The sequence below is a fragment of the Poecilia mexicana genome, unplaced genomic scaffold, assembly GCF_051168715.1.
Source record: "Poecilia mexicana isolate PSO_F unplaced genomic scaffold, ASM5116871v1 scaffold_1, whole genome shotgun sequence".
Taxonomy (NCBI): domain Eukaryota; kingdom Metazoa; phylum Chordata; class Actinopteri; order Cyprinodontiformes; family Poeciliidae; genus Poecilia; species Poecilia mexicana.
Window position 1 is genome coordinate 3,057,216 of NW_028263370.1, and position 20,147 is coordinate 3,077,362.

General features: G+C 39.6%; 3 protein-coding genes across 3 annotated transcripts; 2 read left to right on the forward strand and 1 right to left on the reverse strand.

The window, feature by feature from the left end:
* Positions 1 to 613: 613 nt before the first annotated feature.
* pgam1b (phosphoglycerate mutase 1b) lies at positions 614 to 4,551 on the forward strand. Its single transcript, XM_014974834.2, has 4 exons — positions 614 to 979; positions 2,340 to 2,614; positions 2,954 to 3,134; positions 3,941 to 4,551. Exons 1-4 carry the CDS (start codon positions 841 to 843, stop codon positions 4,108 to 4,110), a joined length of 765 nt encoding a protein of 254 aa, XP_014830320.1. The 5' UTR covers positions 614 to 840; the 3' UTR covers positions 4,111 to 4,551.
* A 1,078-nt stretch (positions 4,552 to 5,629) lies between these two features.
* Positions 5,630 to 13,886, forward strand: exosc1 (exosome component 1). The gene is made up of 8 exons (XM_014974832.2): positions 5,630 to 5,711; positions 6,762 to 6,877; positions 8,545 to 8,619; positions 9,891 to 9,979; positions 10,070 to 10,103; positions 10,207 to 10,257; positions 11,094 to 11,178; positions 11,428 to 13,886. Exons 1-8 carry the CDS (start codon positions 5,654 to 5,656, stop codon positions 11,532 to 11,534), a joined length of 615 nt encoding a protein of 204 aa, XP_014830318.1. The 5' UTR covers positions 5,630 to 5,653; the 3' UTR covers positions 11,535 to 13,886.
* A 190-nt stretch (positions 13,887 to 14,076) lies between these two features.
* On the reverse strand, positions 14,077 to 19,879 carry knop1 (lysine-rich nucleolar protein 1). Its single transcript, XM_014974828.2, has 7 exons — positions 19,634 to 19,879; positions 19,225 to 19,299; positions 17,640 to 17,708; positions 16,435 to 17,514; positions 16,283 to 16,354; positions 15,650 to 15,709; positions 14,077 to 14,592 (listed from the first exon to the last, which is right to left on the reverse strand). Exons 4-7 carry the CDS (start codon positions 17,482 to 17,484, stop codon positions 14,287 to 14,289), a joined length of 1,488 nt encoding a protein of 495 aa, XP_014830314.2. The 5' UTR covers positions 17,485 to 17,514; positions 17,640 to 17,708; positions 19,225 to 19,299; positions 19,634 to 19,879; the 3' UTR covers positions 14,077 to 14,286.
* Between the last annotated feature and the right edge of the window lie 268 nt (positions 19,880 to 20,147).

Sequence of the window (20,147 nt, forward strand, 5' to 3'; positions counted from 1 at the left end):
ATCAACTTTAAACTGTTTGGCGTTGACAGATGTTCTGAGAAATTTAGTGGTTTTACTTTTATGTTTTGTATTCTTTGCTACTCAACCCACAAATGTATCTTACTGACAAACATGGCATCATTTAAGAGGAAATACAAACTTTCTTAAAAGAAGTATCAAAAAACATTGTCACATGTGAAAAAAAATCATTGAAAAGCATTGATTTTGCTGTACATTGTACATGTACAGAAACATTTATTTTTATACTGCCTCATATTATTTATACATTAGTTAAAATGGGATTACTTCTCCATTTTCTAAAATTAAATATTGTATTATTTAAACACTTTTCAGTTATCTCTTTATATTGCAAAGAGAGATACATTTATTAGACTTTTGTGTATTAGTGTGCAGGATTCTTTGCAGTACCATAGTATTCTACAGGTTATGGACAGATAATTATATTCATAAATAAATAAACTTTTTTTTTCTTTTTTTATGTTTGGGTGAAAATTACAGATGTTTTGTGTCAGCCTGGAGGACGCAGAGCTGGGTTTGTGGACGTGCCGCAGAGCGCATCCTCTTGACTCCATTCTCCTTCGCCTCACTCAGCTCGCCTTCTGATTGGTGGAAACCACCCGGAAGAGAAGAAGGGAAGCCCTTTCGTCACCCACGCTTCTCCTTCAACCCCCCTTCATTAACACGCTCTCCCTTTTCGGGTTGTCCAAAAAAACGACTCTTTCTCTTAATACCCTCATTAGGAGCTGCTGCGGAGTCAGAACTAATCCGCCGGCGTCGCTGCAGCATTTTTGGAAGAACCAAAGTTACCGGAAGTACCGCGCAGAGGGCATTGGAGTGAGGATGGCCGCCTACAAGCTGGTTCTGATCCGCCACGGAGAGAGCGCCTGGAACCAGGAGAACCGCTTCTGTGGCTGGTTCGACGCCGACCTGAGCGAGGCCGGAGAGAAGGAAGCGAAAAGGGGAGGACAGGCTCTGAAAGGTAGGGTACAGCGGTCAGCAGGTCTAATCGGACTCTCTCTCTCTTCTAACCGGGCCGCGGGGTTAAGCCCCTGAAAAGATGGTGCTTATGTAACTGGAGGATGAAGAAACGGGCAGGCTAGGGACTCCATTAAACAATTCACCTGCAAACAGAGGACGTATTTCTGTGTCGTTTATATTTTCCTTACAGATGGCTTTTCCCCCTTTAGCTTGACATTTTTGTTTAAACAAAAAAAAGGAGCATTTTCGGATTGGATTTATGCAGTTCAGTGAAACCTGTCAGACAAATTAAATCAGCCATGACATTGCTTCACTTAGATTTATTCAAATGTATATTCAGATTTAAAATAAAACGTGTGCAGAAGTGAAGGAGCTTTCTAATCCTCACAAAGGCTCTTTCCAGAAAGACTATTAAGAGACAATTTCTCAATTTTCAGTATTTTGTTCTCCCTTTTGTCAAGTGGAAATTTCCTATGAGTCACTGAATTTTGAACACGTGTTCACGCGTGCAGCCACTGTTAATTTGACCTCAAATTCCCCTGCAGACACATCATCCAGAGCTCATAGTCAGGCAGTACCATGTGGCCGATGACTTTAAAGAAGAAAATGCTTAATTTCTTTGGAAAGTGAAATGTAGCATGAAGATAATCATTGGATATTGTAAGAAATGTTTCTCTTCAGAATCATATTTCCCATCATATGTTAAATGGCTTAAAAATCTGTGTACAGCACCTTGCAAAAGGGTCTTTACCTTTTAATACAAACCAGATGCTTAATTGTGATACGGGGTGATAATAAATGGTGTTTTAATTTTAATTACAATCTGAAAAGTGTGGTGTGCACTTGCTGAAAAGAGTCGATACTTTGTAGAAGTGTGTTTTCCTACAGTTACAGCTGTAAGTCTTTTTAAAATATCTTAACATATACATTTTCATGTCCTGGCAAAGACTCTGAATTTGATTTACGTTTGGGCTTTGACTGGGCCATTCCATTGTTTGACTATTTGATCTAAGCCATTCCACTGTAACTTAGCTGTTTGGTAAGGGATGTAATGCTTACAAGTGAACAACAGGCTTTTCCTCCATGACAGCCCTATAATCCGTATTTAGGTGACTTCTGAAGTTTGGGGTCAACTGCACCTGATTCTAGTGGTGTACAAGTGAAAGGGGGCTACAAATGAATGCCACACTTTTCAGATTTTTATTTATAGAGCGATAGGAAGGCCATTTATCACTTTTCTGCTTTACAATGACGCACCCATATGAATCTGGCAAGATGAGAAAAGGTGGATAATCTTGCACATAAATTCTCCCACTGTCAAATGCTCATTAAAATGTTTTTTGTCTCGTCTTTACCCTCAGATGCTGGCTATGAGTTTGATATCTGCTACACCTCTGTCCTTAAGAGGGCCATCCGGACCCTGTGGTATGTCCTGGACAGCATCGACCAAATGTGGCTGCCCGTCCACCGGACCTGGCGGCTCAACGAGCGCCACTACGGCGGCCTGACGGGGCTGAATAAGGCAGAAACTGCTGCCAAACACGGGGAGGCTCAGGTGAAGATCTGGAGGCGTTCCTTCGACGTTCCTCCCCCACCCATGGACGAAGGACACAACTACTACCAGAATATCAGCAAGGTGAACAAAGAAAACTGTGACACACGACCTGAGTTTTTATTACAAATGTGTTATTAAAATCACACGTAAATAAGTTTGTCCACGTGATAAGTCATTTAAAACGTCATCCTCTTAACACTTCCTGTCATTGTGTTCGTCTTTTCCGCCGGTAGTAACATCCGGTTGTTGATGACGTGACTTGTGTGAGGTGAAGAAGTTGTTATTCCAATTTGTAGTCATTGCATGGTCAATGGAAACGCATCTAATGAAGCTTTCTTTTTTTTTTTCTTATAAAACATAAATGTGTGTAGTCTGACCATGAAACGTCTGACAGCTGGAACTCTTGTCTTTTCGTGGCAGGACCGGCGTTATGGTGACCTGACCGGGGATCAGCTTCCCAGCTGTGAAAGTCTCAAGGACACCATTGCCAGGGCGCTTCCTTTCTGGAACGAGGAAATCGTTCCCCAGATCAAGAAAGGAAAGCGGGTGCTTATCGCCGCTCATGGCAACAGCCTGCGGGGCATCGTCAAGCATCTCGAGGGTAAAGGAGAAAAAGCTCATCATAGAGACAAAACCCACATGTTGTAATTCACTGCACTTAATTTGTGCTCTTTTGTGTTGAGGTTGTTGTGGAATTTTTCTGAATGAAAATGATAAGATTGAGTTTAATTTAAGAAAATAAAAACTCCAAGAGAAGCTTGAGCTGCAACATGATTTGAAAGTGGTTCTATTCTTAAAGCCTTTCGAATCTATGAATAATGACCAGAGATATTTGTTATGAATTTAATTGTGTAATTTAGCCTGTGGCAATAAGCAATTATTTAATTGAATGATGAATTAAAATAAGCTTCATAATTTTCATTCTGATTTGGCCTGAAACCCAGTGTGAGCAACATTGTTGGGTAGTTTAGTGAAACCCATATGAAGGGGCTTAGTCTATAGAAATTAATAGGGATATTTAATATATTGATATCAGCCGATGCAATTCATTTTTTAACATGTTGTTATTGGCCAGATAAGTAAAACCAGGCCAATTTCATAACAGATGTTTATCTCCTTTGTGTTGCCATTTGTTTCTGGAGCGTGTTGGCCATGTGGATTTAGTTTGGTCATGTGACAGTGATGGAGAGCAGGATAAATATCAGTTTCCAGTCATACGTTATATCGGATATCGGTATTGATATTACCAATATCAATACCGAAATTTTCAAATCAGTGCATTTCTATAAATCAGTTGATAAAGCACTGAAGTCTTAACATTAACTTGGATTTTTAATTAGATTTGCCTTGTTGAAGGTTGAGTGAATTAAACATATTTTCTGCTTTGCATTTGTTGCTGTTTTCCAGGGATGTCAGAGGAAGCCATCATGGAGCTGAACCTGCCCACAGGCATTCCCATTGTTTACGAGCTGGACAAGAACCTGAAGCCCACTGGACCCATGCAGTTCCTGGGAGATGAGGAGACCGTCAGGAAGGCCATGGAAGCGGTGGCCGCTCAGGGCAAAGCCAAGAAATAGACTCGTCCGACCCGGCGAAGCCCCAGAATGAAGACCAATCGTGTACTGCTCCCACGCTGAGTTGAGAAAAAAAACAACAACAAAAAAACGGTTATCTAATGTTTGTGGTGTCACAAATTGAACACAATTAGACCCGAAACGTGCACTTTAGAAATAATACTCTGCTTATTGGTCTTTATTCTGTTATACACTGAAACATGCATTTCATTATTAGACTGTTGAGAATAGTTAAAGCACTGACCAAATTGGAAATTAGGGACCAGAGAGCAGAAGGGAGATTGGATTCAGATCTGTCGAGGACGACCAGTGGCTGCAGATGAAGCTAAACGGTAACCGGACCACCACTGGTTGATGTTAAAAGGATGAGTGCATTGTTCTGTTTTGTTGTATGATGGTGAACTTTGTTTGCTGTGGCAAAAATGAATAAATGTTGAGACATAATTTAATGATTACATTTTTTTTTACAAGTCTGGTCTTTTTTCTTCCACCAGCACAACTTTCTTCTAGGAAACACTGGTTTTTACCTGCCGTATATAAATTAATTAACTGGAAAACTAAAGGCAACCCAATTTGTTCTGTTCAAAGTCAGAAGGATGAGGTTACAGGGTATATATATGTTTTTGTTTTTTTATAAGAAGTTATCAGAAATGTTATGTGTGAAGTTTTGTTAAAAAAATATGCACACCCTTTAAACTTTTCATTTTTTGTACAAATTTTTTTATGTTTTCTATTAGGATCTGATAAACCAGTATAAGGTTGTTGAGAAGATAAAAGCAGAGTTGAGTTATAAAACAGTTTAGTCAAGATGAACAGAGCTAAGTACGAGACAATACTGGAAGAAAACATGCTAGAGAATTAAAGATTGGGATGGAGGTTCACTATCACACACTAAACATGAAGCTGTGGTGGGAGGATTTTGATCCAAGGTAATTTGCTCAAAAGACTCAAAGTCCAGACCAAGATTTTATTGGGAATTTGTGGCAAGACTTAAAAAACTGCTGTTCACTCATGTTTGCTACCTAATACAACAGAGGGTGAACTCTTTGGCAAATTATGTACAAGAAAAGCAATCTCATGGTGTGTAAAACTGATGGAGTCACCCTGAAAGTATCCCAGCTGCAGTGAAAGGTATTGACTCTGCTTGCACACTGTTAAGACTGTTATTTGTTAATTGATTTAAAAATAAACTTCTATTTTCCTTACACTTCACAATAAAACACGTTGTGAGGTTGATATGTCACATAAAACCATAGTATACTGAAATAAAATGCGATTTGCAATTAACACTCGTTCTGTTTGATAACTGAGTAGACTTAGGACAAAAACAGCTCTTTGTAAAAAGGTTGCACATCCCTGTTCTAGTCAAAAACGTCTCAAAGGACGGCTGGACTGATAGAATGGAAGATCTCGTCTGTTCCAATTCCTGACCACTAGGTGGCTCTAATGTAGCCTACGGTCGATTGGCCAATCGCCAAAAAAGGGGACAAATGAAGAAGAAAGAAAACCGTCCAATCAGAATCTAGACCAGCCTTCTTCATAGCCAATGAGGTTGCTCTCTGCTCTTCCCGAAAACATGTCGCCCCTGAGATTGTGTGTCCCAGGTGAGTCCTCCGTTTAAAGTGTTTCAAATGTGTTTCACTCGGAATTTAGACCGTGTTTGTAGCGCTGCTGATGTTTCGGGTGATGGAGAGGCTTTTGTGTCGCTGAAAAGTTAAATGCAGCTACAGTCAGACATGTTGAAACAGCTAAGTAGCCACACGTGAGCAGAGACTTGCCTCTTCTTGTAGACTTACAGTGCGTTAAATTTTATTTATGGCCGCAAAACAAGATGGGAGAGATATGTTATAGTTAAACGTACTGCTTTTTTTCCCCCCCCTCGACTTCGTTTAGCTGTTTTGGTCTCTCCTGCCCTGCCCGTCGCCCCAGGCGTAGCTGCACATTCCTCTGCACTCTTGTTTTGAACACACTGATTCCACCCGCACCCCACCCCCCACATTCAGTTTCATTATGAGGATTAACGTTATCTGTTCATGTATTAATTACTAAATAACGGGTTTAAATTGACAAATATAGGTATCACAATCTTTAAAAACTACAAAAGTTCTACCTTTAATTGTATGTTTTGAAGCCTCGTGTACTCTATTACAGTTCTATTAAATTTATTACAATACAATTTAGATTCTACCTTCAGATTCTCACCATTTAAGCTGAAGCTGGTATTTCTTGAAATATTTATTTAACCATTAATATTGTAACTCAATGTGTAGTCATCTTGTAATTGGAAGGTTGATGTTTCGACTCCAGCTTCCTCCTGTCCCACTTCGATGTGCTCCTGTGCAAGGCACTTAAACCCAAGTTGCCTACAGATTTATTCATCGGTGCATAAAGAGTTATTATATTATTATAAGAATTATAAAAATACAATCCTTAATGTTTGCACTTGATTTATCTTTGGTGATGAGCTCCAAGTCTTTGAGGTTGGAAGTTCTCCTTGCCATCACCTTGATTTTTAGACATTACCTCCTTCCAGCCAAAGAAAAGATTGTGCTCAGTTTAAAAGATCGCTTTAAAATCTACCAGAGGTACGACTCATTTCGCACACAACAGTATGTAATGTTCCCTTCGCTGACTCCTTTTCTCTTTGCGTTCAGGTGAGAAACTATGCAGTGTAGGAGACTGTAATCAAGGCACCGGAGTGTATCAGCGACATGGCTACATCTACTCCTCCCTCGCTGGCTACGTAATGAGGAAGAACGAGGGAGAGGAGGTGAGGTTCACAAGGCGGAGGCAGAGTTTATTTGTGTAGTTGGTGTGGATGACAGACTTTTGGAAAGCTGCCAGCGAGGTTCACACAAGGGCCTGAATCTGAGCATTGTGCAATTTGTGGGCTGTGGCTCACACAAAGTAATGAAAGTGAGCAGCTCAGTGTGCAGTGTCACTTTATTTTGAGCTGATTGACAGCGGTCACATTTTTGGATTAACAGGAAGTAAGCGTTTGCTCCAAGTCAGTCTGTTGCACGACGGCAACAAATTAATTTATAAGCGCCACAGTTAATTTCTTACTATGTGAATATTTTAACATTATAAATATATTCTTGCATCCTAGAGGAAGGAAATATATGCAAGTGTATTTAAAAAAATTAAATAAGGATAAGTAAGGAGTTTTTTTTTGTTTGTTTTTTTTTTAATCTGGAGGTGTTTGGTTAGTTTTTCATGAAGTATTTTTAGTGATACTTCTTTTACCTTTTCAATTGTGCTGAAACAGTTGCTTTCTGCTATTTCTTTAAAAGCCAGAAGTGTTGTCAGCCAGTATCCTGAGTGCCTTTGCTGCAACATGTTTTCAGCTCATGTAGTTGCATACCATTACATTCTCACTCCTTGTTCAGCTGTTTGGTGTGCTACTCCAGGATTCCCACTGCTCTTGGAACCGTTCCAGACAAAACCATCTTCCATTTTAATTAAACCGTACCTTTACCCTCTAAAATATAGTTTTTGTAAGACGAGATCTTTTTTTTTTCTTCTCTCGAAAATGGCTTGCTGTTGCCTTTGTACTGTAATGAACTCTATTATGACTGAATCCTTATTCCACAATCACAAACTGCTGGTACATTCCTGCTCTTTAGTTGGGTTTTGAAGAGTTTTAGGGCACACCGAGAGAGAGAAATGCAGCACTAAACAGTTGTTACAGTTTTTGTTTCATCGTCATTTGGCCAGTTTCTACAGATGATTTCAAATCTCTTTGGCGTTCAGCCAAGGATTTAATAACGATGTTAGAGAAACTTATTGTTGACATTTTGCTACTTCCACATCTCCTGTAAATGGTCTTAAAGAAAAGTGTTATCCTAATGTACTCCACTGTGGCTCAGAGCTTTTTCCACAACCTCAGTGGAATAATTTGTCTAATTTTGTTTAAATATTTTAGCTACAAATCAGCAGCAGAACCTGTATATCTGGTTGGGCTTAATCTGTAGAAGAAATGAATTCTCTACGTCTGAAGTTCGAAGAGGAGTTTGGAACATGCGGCAGTCTGAAAATAGTGATTACCATCCAGTTGTTAATGACTAATTATGAAACGTTACAAAAACAGCATAATTAATAAAGTGCATTTGCCTGCCTCAGTCTGTTTCCATAGAAACACCAGTAGCCTCAGTTGAAACAATTTTTAATTATTTCAAATTCACTATTTTTGCTCATTCGCTTTTGTTTGTATTTGCTTGTTGTGCACAGGAGACATTGTGTGCATGTATTTAATATTTGATGAATATTAAATATGAAAAATCTTTTGATGGAGTTCAGTGTATGGGCTTGTACCATTTAAGTTATATTGCACAGAAATGTCCCCATATATGTCAGGTATGTTCAGAGTCAGTACTGAAATGTGAGCAATGCGAATTATTAGTGAGGGAGTTGACTGTGGTGTCTGTGCTCCCCCAGCTGCCGGTGATCTCAGTGGTGAGGGAAACTGAAGCACTGCTGCTGCCAGACGTTGGAGCCATCGTCACCTGCAAGGTCTGTTATGGACAAGCTCATTTATTTAAGTAGTTCATGTGAAAGAGACGTAAACAGAACTATACGTTTCAATCCGTTATTTAAAATTTTTTTTTTTCTTTAAAGCTTTTTCTTCCACTCAACCTTCCATTGTTATCCTTGGACACATAAAGCTTATTAATGTTGTGAATAATTTTTAGAAATATTTGAAACATACTAAAGCACTTGCGACTGATTTACAGCAGGTGCATCTTTAAAAAAAAAAAAAAAAAAAGCAGAATTTCATCTCAATATTGATCTATTCAATGGTTAACCTCTGCACAGGAATGCAGTGGCTATTCCTGTCAGCATCACTTTTTCCTTCCACTCAACTTTTCATGAACATGCTTAGAAACCAGTGCCTTATCCTCGTTGTGGAGGGGGTCAGTGACCGTCTGCTGGACGTCCATTACATCTGCAGTTTTTTTTTTATGGCAAAACCATGATCATAATTACATTTCTCTATTAAAACCTATTTTTATTGGTTTTATGCAATATTTTCATTTTTTTGGGAGGAACTTAATTTAATTAAACTTATAAGATGAGATTGACGTTCGATTGATTTACAGAAATAGATTAATCAACAGTGATGGATAATGTAGAGCACAGTAAACCTGTTTACTTTTGGACCACATGAAGAACTTTGACATGTAGGAGAACTTTATCTTTTCTTGTCCAAACACACAAAAAAAGTATTTTACGACTTTACCAATAGTTCAGTGGTTCTTAACCTTTTTTGAGGTACCGAACCCCCCAGTTTCATATGCGCATTCACCGAACCCCCCTCACCCCTCCTCGACACAGAAAATAATTTGCGGTATTCTGATTTATTAATGTAATTATATTAGTTGTATTACCTCCTCCATGCCACTAGAGGCAGTACCAACCCCGAAAAGATGTGACTAAGGAGCTATTAGACTATAGAATTTGGTAAAAACAGTGAGCTTTACTGAAGTAATTAAAGACACAAGTTCAAATCCTTCCCGCAGCACTGATTGGCTCAGCAATGTAACGTGATCCTCTGGAGCAAGTGATGCAAAGCAGGTCGCATCACGACTTTACACAGGTGTCTTTACTTCCGTGGCAGAGGCTCCGCCGAACCCCTGAGACCGACTCACCGAACCCCTGGGGTTTGATCGAACCCCTGGGGTTTGATCGAACCCCTGGGGTTTGATCGAACCCCTGGGGTTTGATCGAACCACTGCAATAGTTGTTGTGCAATCTTACATCTATTTTATGCTTCAATTTAAAAGGTGACTGGCATCAACTCCAGGTTTGCGAAGGTCCATATCCTCTATGTGGGGTCCACTCCACTGAAAGACCGCTTCAGGGGGACCATCAGGTAAAACAGGAAGAGCCTCCTGCTTGATTTACTGACTTTTCTGAGGAACTGTCTCATTCTCTCTCTCATTCTCTCTCTCTGCGTCAACAGAAAGGAAGACGTGCGAGAGTCGGAGAAAGACAAGGTGCGCGACGATTGACGCTTTCACTCAGATGATCTCCCACGCTTCCCCTTCTCCTCATGTGTGAATTATACCGAGTGTAAACTTTCCCCTCTTCTTCGTGTAGGTGGACATATACAAAAGCTTCAGACCTGGTGACATTGTCCTGGCAAAAGTTGTATCCTTTACTTATGACTAACACGGTTATGTGACGGGTAAATTACTGTGCGAGTGCAGAAACTATGCAGCTCATACCTCAGATTCCTCCTTTGTAACTGATTGACATTCATAGACTGCATGCGACTGCTTCCCACAAATTAAAAGCCACAGCTGACACAGGTGATTAACTGTTTTCTTAAGAGCATGCGACGAGTGTCACAGTCCACTCATTAATGCACAGGTGCAATAAACCTGAATAGATTTAAAAAGGCAATTGTAGCAAATAACCTAGTACATTAAATGGGTTCATTGCACATAGATGTATAATTCAGGTGAATTCAGTTTCTCAAATGATCCTACAGTCTGGAGGAAAACTGCTGTCCAGAAGACGGTAAATGACAACAGCAACAAAAAGTCATTGCTAAAGAAGCGAGTTGTTCAGAACGCTGAATTCAAGCACTTTGACGGAAAGTTTTGTGGAAGGAAAAAGTGCTCCTATATGCCTGTCAGAGGTGCAGTTATGACATAACTACCATTGTTACCCATTAACTCCATATTATTTTCCCAGTTCGCCATCATGTGTTAACTACTCTTTTTATATTTTCATCTCAACATTTCTTTTCTTATGTGAATTTTAAGTATTTACAATTATTCTGCTTTTGTTTTCTCTGTTCCTTTATTTTCTCGTCAAGCACTTTGACTTTACGTATAAATGGTGAATTTTAAGTATTTACAATTATTCTGCTTTTGTTTTCTCTGTTCCTTTATTTTCTCGTCAAGCACTTTGACTTTACGTATAAATGGTGCTACACAGGTGAACCTGTGAAGAGTTAAATCCTTCACCTGCCATGTCAGATTTCGCTCGGGGACGTTCAGTCTACCTACCTGTTGACAACAGCTGAGAACGAGCTGGGCGTGGTGGTGGCTCACAGCGAAGCAGGTAAACCTCACCGCTCAGCTGCAGCTCTCCAACCGGATCCATATTTTACAGATTATAAACACCAGGTGGCGCAAGTAAAGTTGAGATGTTTACTTTTACGTAGCTGCTAAGTACGGTTTAGAATTTTGACTTGATTGTGCAAGAATCTTGGTGTTTTCTGTTTGCAGTTACTGTCAGCCATGTCGGACTCCATTCTTGTTTGTTGAGCATGTCACTGATGCATTTTTTAAATATCTTCCTACATACCAGGTGCGCAGATGATTCCCATCAGCTGGCGTGAGATGCAGTGCCCGCAGACCAACGCCAAGGAGTTTCGTAAAGTGGCCCGAGTTCAGCCCGAGTATCTGGAAGCCTGAGAGACCCTGAAAGTCTGTCGCAGCACCAACAAGCGACTCCTTTCGTCAAGCGGCCTCCCAACTCTTTTTCCCTGGGTGACATGTGGTTCCTGGGCTACTTCTCATATCGGCTCATTAAGTGTCTTAACGGCTTTACTTCTGCACGTTTTTCATTGTGCTGGATTGAACCCAGAGAGCTCAAAGTTTATCTTTGGCAAAGATCAGTTTGGCGGTTGCCAAGATTTTACAAAATCAAAAAAAAAAGGGTCATTTTTGCACCAAGAGAGAAGTTTCTGTTCCAAACGCAGGATTCAGGGTTGTATCGATGCGTATTATGGCAGCATCAGCCAGAACCGTCTTTGCCACCGTTTTGCTGGAAGATGAAACGGTGTTACTGATAAAATCCAAATTTCAGAGCCTCTTCTGCAGAGGCCAGGTCTAGACTCTTATTGTAATTAAATGAATTATCAGCCCTGTCTGTTTTAACCCGGGGTGGATTCATATTTTGGATTTCTGGCCCTTGTGAGTTTCTAATATTTTATTTAAACTGTCATACAAAAAATTTATAATAATATAAAGCTAGTCATTGCTGAACATCTAGCAAAGTTTTCTGCCTCATAAGTTTTTTTTTTTTTTAAAGTTTTATTCCAAACCAACAATGTACCGGGGATTTCTAAAGTCATCTCACCGCTTTGAACAGTTTTAAATCTTCACTTACCACAATATGTAAAGCATTTAATTAGGAATTTATGAGATCGACAAAAAGTCTTGCAGTAAAGAGAAATGGAAAGAAAATGATACATGCTTACAAATAAAACATCTGAAATGTGTGGCGTACATTTGGATTCAGCACCCTTCACTTTGATACGACCTCTGCCTAAAAATACAGAGCAACAAGTCGCCTTCAAACGTCCCCTGACAGGTAAATGGAGGTCGTCTGTGTGAGATTTAATGTCGGTGTGAATCCAAAGGAAGGCAGATTCAAAAGCGCGCCACACCTTTCGGATGTTTTATTTGAAAACGTTTTGAAACCCATGCATCGTTTTTATTTCACTTTAAGATTAAGCACCACTTTGTGTTGGTTTATCATGTTAAAAGCCAGTAAAAATCCACTGAAACACGTGGTTGCAATGCGAGAAGATGTGAAAGCTCGCTGTACCTGAAACCAGTTTTGCACAATTTTCTTTAAATCAGCGGGTCTCAAACCGCATTCCTCAAGGGCCGGTGTCCTGCAACTTTTACACGTCCTCCACGCTTGAACTAAACGGCTCAATCGCCTCGCTAACATGCAGTGAAGCTCTACAGATTAGCGGACGATCTAATGTTGGAGTCAGGCGTGCTGAAGCAGAGAGACGTGTACAAGTCGCAGGACACCGGCCATTGAGGACCGGAGTTTGAGCCCGCTGCTTCATGGGGAAAGGTCAGGTTTTATTTGGGGTCAAATGGAGTAATTCTCTGTTAAGAACGGTTCCATTAAAAGTGAAATTTCTGCCATCTGGAATAAGTCAGGCTTCAAATGTGAGTGCTGTGTTCTGAATTTCTACGCTGCATCGTTTGGTCGATCGTAACATTGTAACACAGAACATGTCGACATGGACTGCCGTTGTGCTCCAACCATACACTAATGGTTTCAACATGGACGGTAATAAAAAAAGAAAGACAAGGTAAATTTAAAGGGCGCCTCTTTAACCTCGGTGAGGTTCTGCCGAGCGCCTTGTCTTTTACACACGCTCTCATTTTATACTGCTTTTATATGCGTATATATGAGATGTATTAAGCGTATCAAAGGGGAATCGGGTGGTCAGTCCTGCTCAGGGACGCTTCGGCACCCTGTTCCCCAACCTTCTAATTGGAAGATTACCCTGCTGTGGGTAAATGGATGCAATGTGTTAAAGCAACACGCTCACTTGAAGCATTCTGCTTCAGTAGACTTGCAAGGTGGAAAGTTTCTCCTGAATGGGCCTTTTCTGAGTCTATTATTCCAATACTCCATTAAACCCCATCAAAAAATACTGAAACCCCTCATTAATTAATTTACAAAATTAAATGAAAACAAATTCGTCTTAAAACCTTAGTGGTTGGAACTTGGATTTTTATAACACAGATTTTCTGTATAAAGACATGAATTAGCAGTAAGCATCTTTCCTGCAGATTATGTGGCTGATCTGTCGATAGGAAAGTGACTAACAAGGCTGCTATGCTTGGAACACAATGAAACACAATGTATGATTCCAGCACAATGTTCCCGCTGAATGTCTGTGAGCCATCACTAACAAACTTGATTTTCTGCTTTTCTTAAAGTGATCTTTTTCTTTTATTATTCTGTCCCTGACTGCTAATGTGCAGGATTGAAATTAAATGACTATCAGAGCATTTGCCTGTGACTTTTTTTATTGAATGTCAGCTGCTAGTCAAGTTGCTGCTCAGCCCAGTGTGTCCAGCCATTCACATCTGTTTGAAAGGCTTCCAAACCATTCCAGTTTTTAACCTTTAAAAAAAAAATAAAAGCCAATTTGTGTATAACACATTGTCAGATGGAAAAAAAAAAGTAAAAATTGAAAGATTGTTTTTGAGAATTTATTAAAATCATGTCTTCAGAGAAATTTACAAAACCATAGCAGTCTACTATCAAAAGACTGGTGTGCAACGCTACACAACATACAATTAGCAAATTTCTCATTCACAAAATGTCATTTTATAAAACACTGAGTTATAAACTACATCCTCCAGTTGAATCAATACTCTGGAAGTACAAAAACGCCGACCTCCGTAGTTAGTCATCAAAGCGGACGGATCGAGACGCATTGATGTCGATGGAGAACTTCTTGTTGGAGGGCGCCGTAAACCCAAGTCCCGCCCCTCTGTTGCTGAAGTCCATTTTCCGTGCGTGTGCTCGCTCAAACTGTCCCAGAAGCCCTTGCTGCAGCTGCTGTTGCGCGTCCTTCCCCAGCGCCATGTTGGCTCCGCCAGCCGCGGCCCCGGCCGGCTGGAAGCCCTTCTTGAAGCCGCCCATCAGCCGCAGGAACTTCTGCTGCTGTTGGGAGCTGTCGAACTGAGCGGTACTCCACTGACCCAAAACCTTCCAAAGACATTAGGAAGAACATTTAGGTTCTGGAGCTGGTATTGACATCTGAATATCTATATTAGGAAGCTGCGGCATCAAAGGAGTGAACGAAGCCTCGGCTGGGCTTCCATGACAGCTCATCAGTGCTCTAATCTGTCAAAGTTTTAGGCATTAGCACACTTATGCTAATGCGCTAATTGGGGAGCTATTGTTTTGCTTAGTGCATTAGTTTACTTTGAAAACCTTTCACGCACTTAGCTTCCTATAAACTGCATTTTTCCAGATAAATTCTGGCTGTTTCGTACACTTTCACATGAATTAAGTTCAACATCTGTTGATGCTTTGGTTATCCACTGCTAAAAACTTCAAGTAGTTAGACCTTTATATTCATGCTCTTATTTTGAACAGCAGTTCTGCTTCCCATCATGTTTTCTTTTTTTAATCATGCATCGCTGTTAAAGTGGATGTTTGTGCGTCAAAATTACAGTTGTACCAGAAATGGGAATACAAAAGGTTCTGGTTACAATTTTCAACGCTTTCAAGTAAATAAATGGAAATGAACGCATTAAAGTCCTGGCCCTAGTTGCAATATGGTTTGTCACCGACATATTCAACATGGTTGAACTTCGCACATTAGCATTAGCTTCTGTTAAACACCATGTTGGTATGGCCCTTTAAGGTTAGTGTAACTAACTTTTTAGTTAGCAGTGCCCACAACTAGGACTAGTTATAAAGATGAAAGCATTTATAGGGCAGGCTTACTGTAGATGAGCTACCATGAAAAAATAAAGAAAATATCTACTAAGAATATAGCTATGAAGCTCTGCATTACTGTAACCCATTCAGGCTGGTAAAATGTAGAGATGCAATAATCTGGTCTCTACTGGTTCAATGTCCTAAAAACAACAGAAAAAACAAGTAAAAACTAAAAATAAACATCTGATTCACCCCCAAAAAAGCCAGAGTATCACTTGGCTTTATCATAACTACCTGGAGAGAACTTCATGAAATGGAAGCATTTAAAGTTTTAAATCAACAATCAAAGGAATTCAAGAGAAATCCTGATACTGACTGCAGGTTTATCAGGTTGGGAAGCCTCCTCGATCTCCATTTGAAGAGCTTTTCTTCTCTCCTGTGACCAAAACATCGTACAAGACATCAAAATATGGAGTGCATGTGTGCTATAAAGTTAAAATCCATGTCAAGAAATTGTAATTCCTAAACTAAACATTCTTCAAATAACACTTATTTGGTAATAAGTAATTAGATGGGGCCATTGATCCACGATATGTCAACGATATGATGTGTAACATATAAAAATTATAATTTTTACAGCTCCTCTTTGGCCCAAACCAGTCTTTACAAGTAAACAGTCTGGTTCACAGAGCTTGAAGAGAAATTATTCCTCCAGCTGAAAAGGTGAGACAGATAGAGGGTCACTAAGAATCCTCCTTTTTCTTTTTCTTTTAACAAATACAACGTTTTGCAAACCATGAATTGGGTTTGAATGAGTTTGGAATCGGTGAAAAACAATTCGGTCCAGGTTGAATCAGTCTCAATCAAAGTTGATCCTGATCCCAAGAAAAACGTTTAAAATGCTCTCTGTTGCAGGTTTTTTTTCTTTCTTTTTTTTTTTTTTAAGAAAATGAAGGGTCTCATTCATGAACACAATCCCACAGTGGAAGTGATGCAGAGATGTTTTCACCTGATTAATGGCGACCTCATCGCTGTTTCCGGGCTTTGCCGACAGGAAAACGACATCGCCTTTGGGAAAGTCCTGAAACACAAACCCAGGCTGGTCACTGGCCACTCCAGTAAGTTAAAAAGCAACAGCTGAACACTTAATTTTTGGTTCACCTGTGAGTCTTCCTGCTCCTCTTTGTTTTTTTTCTTCTTTTTCCCCGTAGCCTTGGCCTCGGTGTTCACGTCCTGACCGTCTTTAGCTGAGTTTTTCTTCTTTTTGCTCTTCTTGCTCTGCGGCTCAGCAGCCAGAGCGACGCCGTCCTTCACACCCTCCTCCTCCTTCACTCTTTTCCTTTTCTTCTTCTGTGGCTCCATCTCCTCTGCTTCTACGTTCCCATCTTCCTCTTTGGCTTTTTTACTCTTGTTTTTCTTTTTACTCTTTACCTCGCTTACATCTTCCTCTACAGAAATCTCTTTGTTTTTTAACTTGTTTTTTTTCTTTGGGAGAATTTCCTCGTCCTCTGTCGACTTTTTCCTCTTTGCTTTGATTTCGTTTCCCTCAGATTTACTCTCCTTCTCTTTCTTCCTTTTTAATTTCACCTTGCTGACCTCTGTCTCTTCTTTTTCCACTTTTATCCCATTTTCCAACAGTTTTGCTTTCTTTTTTGCTTTTGTTTCACCAACTCTATTAGTAATTACAGGAGTTTTCTTTTTCTTTTCTACAACTAACTCTTTAGTCTCAGCTGTCCTCAAAGCTAAATCTTTGCCTTTTCCCTTCTTGGGTTTCTTGCGATTATTACTTCTGATTGGCATTTCCTCATCTTTTTCTACCTTAATATTTTCTGGTTTGATTTGTACACATTTTTCCTTGAGCTTCTCCTCTTTCCTTTTCTTCTCCAATTTTCCAGCCTTCAAGGTAAAGTTTTCTGCTTGAATTACACCGTCTCCTGCCGGCTTCTTCTTCCTCTTATCGCCATCATCCGTTTCAATAGTTGAAGAAACATCATCATGTTTCTTCCTTTTCGCTTTTTTCTTGTCTTTCTTCTGATCGGCTTTTTCTTCCTTTTCTTTTGCCGCGGTTTCTACTTTTTTCCTTTTCTTTTTAATCTTGGCCTGGATCCCGTTCTCGGCTGCGCAGATTTGGATTTCTGGTGAACATATTTGTCCTCTCTTCTGTTTTTTCTCCTTCTTTATTATTTTTGCCTCGCCATTCTCCCCCTCCATCTTCGCTTGAGCACTGATCGTGTGGCTTGTCTGGTTTAAACAAGATCATGAAAAAGAAAAAAAATAATAATAATACTGTTACTTTGGAGTGCGGGGGAACAATTAGATTAATAATAAAAACACATTTTGTACATGCCGGAGGAGTCAACACTGACCAGAGGTTTGGCTGGCTGTGTGGGCTGAGACTGCTCATCAATGTCCCTCTGCAGAGCCAGTAGCTTCTCCTGCAGCAGAGCCAAGCAACAAATCTGCCTTAACGTCCACTATGAGTGCAGAACACGAACGACATCAAAAACAACTACCGCGTCATCGTCGTTTACAGGCTGTGGAAAGCTGAGCCTGGAGCTGCGTTTACTCCATCAAGTCACAGTGTAACGGACTGCAGAGGCGTTCAAGAGACACTGAAAATCAGAACGTCTGAAAGATCTCGTTTCTATGCTTTCAGGTTCGCTGAGAGGGTTTTGATTTCATGCGTTCACTGATTGAAAAAAGAAACACTTGTGTCTCATCTTATGTTTTTTTTTTTTTTTTTCCTTGGGTTTTGTCTCATCGCAACCACAAAGCGCAATGTATTTTATTGGCATTTTAAGAGACACACCAACACAAAATACGGTGTTTTATTTATTTTTTTGTAAATAAATATCTGAAAAGTGTGGCGTGCGCTTGCTAAATCTGCTCTGCTCGTCTGATCCAGATTTCTCGTGTCTCCTGGGCCGAACTGTCCTAGACTAAATCACGATTTTCCCAGAGCGCAGTTTGTAAACGCTCTGAAATTATTAGTGAAGGCGTCATGTAGGCGTCAACCTGGGTTTAAAACCACAAATAGATCCACTTTAAAAAGGTTGAGTTGACAAAAAGCAAGTTAGTCTTTTTTTAAAATTCAAACCAAAAAGTGCAGCTTGCTTTTCTCACTCTGAGTCTTTATATTCTTGTTTTCTGAGGCTGTTTATTCATAAATAAATGCATTCTTCAATTGTATTTATGTGGGTTTTTTTTTATGTGTTTACATATAAAAAACAGAATTAGGAAAAATAGAATCAACATCATTTAAGAGAGTAAATGCTGCATAAGCAGAATTAACGGATTTCTTGCAGCCCTGCGAAAGGACAACAGTCTGGAAACTCAATCGATGTTTTATTCTTTGTCCACACTGATCCAGTTAGGAACCCTGCTAATTAGACTCCTGAAAGCGAATAATTGGATTCTATACTTCTTAAGGATTTTACATTGAAAATAGTTTATTTTCACAATTTTATGTTTTAATGCTTTAATATATTTAGAGACAGAAGACCAACTTTGATCTAGAGAAAGCTGAATGTGACATGAGTGGTAATTAATCTGATTAAGATATGAATCAACCTCAGAAGGCGTCTTAAAAGTATAGAGGAAAAAATAAGAAGTTTTATTGTAAAAAGCCTCTTATTGTGTTAATGTAAAACCCACTTGGGGGAAACGTGGGATGGATGTTAAACCGGCAACTTATGTGATGAGTTAGACATTTTACCAGCCAGGCTAAGAGACAAAGAATAGAAGTAACACAAATGTTTGTAATTACCAACAGTCTGACTGTGGCCGTCTAAATGTCGACTATGACTATCAGATTTTTGACTTACAGATTATTTTTAAAAAGTGATCATCGTGGGAAAACTAAGTCAAAGCTACGTGATAATATCTATAAGTGTTCTGATGTGCGATAAATACACATTATAAAGACGGTTAGTTGTTAAAATAAATCATTACCAGGTTGACTGTAATCTCTACGGGTTTAGGTCCAGACTTTTCAGAAACAAACACCACGTCCTCATCGGAATCCGTCTGAAATGTGAACAAAAGTTGGTGTTTTCAGACCTTGAAAGCGGAACAACCACGTTTACATTCGACTCAACACAATCTTAATCCAGAGTTGAAAAATCGACAACGGGATAAAAGGACAATAAGAGTAAAACTGACAAAATGAACATACTAGACTATTCCTTCATTCATAGCTGTTGCTAGCATTGCTTGCTGGCTAGCTGCAGCCTTGTTGAAATTAGCCACAAAGAATAAGAGAATTAAAAAAAAAAACCCAGGGAGCTATTAGAAACTCCGACCTGACAACAGTTCAAACGTGTTTATAAAACTGTAGTTAGTGAGCTGCTTATTTACTTACTTTGTATACTTTGATAATTCACGTGGAGATACATTGACGCTCCAAGCGGAAGTAGCGTTTGCTCGTTCCTGTTAGCGACAACAGAGGCGTCCCTAGCAACGTGAGCGTGCATGAAATACGGTCGGCGTTTTCTTTTCCGATAACATTTTGGATAAATGTTGACACTGGATTTTATTCGAAATGCAGTGCTGCTGAAACATCACAAGATTTTTTTTTTGTATACTTTTGGTCTCCTCGTGCGGCGCAAAAGAGCACTGAGTAGAGAAACCGAAGTCAAAATTGTTAGCTTCACAAATTTCTGATTTCAACACAGGTGTTATGTCTAGTTTGGTTGCCCCGCCCAGAAGGATCATGTTTTCCGGAAAAAAAACTCTAACCCGACGTCCTGTGCTCGAACCAGACAGTTCCTACAGGTAAGCTACTTAAAAACAAATAGTATATGGAGAAAGCGTTCAATATTTCTTAATACGAATTTCATAAAGTTGAACCTCGTGTATTATAGTTCAAATGCACA

Bases quoted from the DNA above. Each gene is read 5' to 3' on its own strand.
- pgam1b (XM_014974834.2), top strand. From the start codon at position 841: ATGGCCGCCTACAAGCTGGTTCTGATCCGCCACGGAGAGAGCGCCTGG. The intron at 980-2,339 runs GTAGGGTACAGC...CTTTACCCTCAG, and splicing joins GGGAGGACAGGCTCTGAAAG to ATGCTGGCTATGAGTTTGAT. The intron at 3,135-3,940 runs GTAAAGGAGAAA...GCTGTTTTCCAG, and splicing joins CATCGTCAAGCATCTCGAGG to GGATGTCAGAGGAAGCCATC.
- exosc1 (XM_014974832.2), top strand. From the start codon at position 5,654: ATGAGGTTGCTCTCTGCTCTTCCCGAAAACATGTCGCCCCTGAGATTG. The intron at 6,878-8,544 runs GTGAGGTTCACA...GTGCTCCCCCAG, and splicing joins GGAAGAACGAGGGAGAGGAG to CTGCCGGTGATCTCAGTGGT. The intron at 9,980-10,069 runs GTAAAACAGGAA...CTGCGTCAACAG, and splicing joins CGCTTCAGGGGGACCATCAG to AAAGGAAGACGTGCGAGAGT.
- knop1 (XM_014974828.2), bottom strand. From the start codon at position 17,484: ATGGAGGGGGAGAATGGCGAGGCAAAAATAATAAAGAAGGAGAAAAAA. The intron at 16,355-16,434 runs GTGAACCAAAAA...TTTGTGTTTCAG, and splicing joins AGGAGCAGGAAGACTCACAG to GACTTTCCCAAAGGCGATGT. The intron at 14,593-15,649 runs GTCAGTATCAGG...TGTCTTTGGAAG, and splicing joins CCCAACCTGATAAACCTGCA to GTTTTGGGTCAGTGGAGTAC.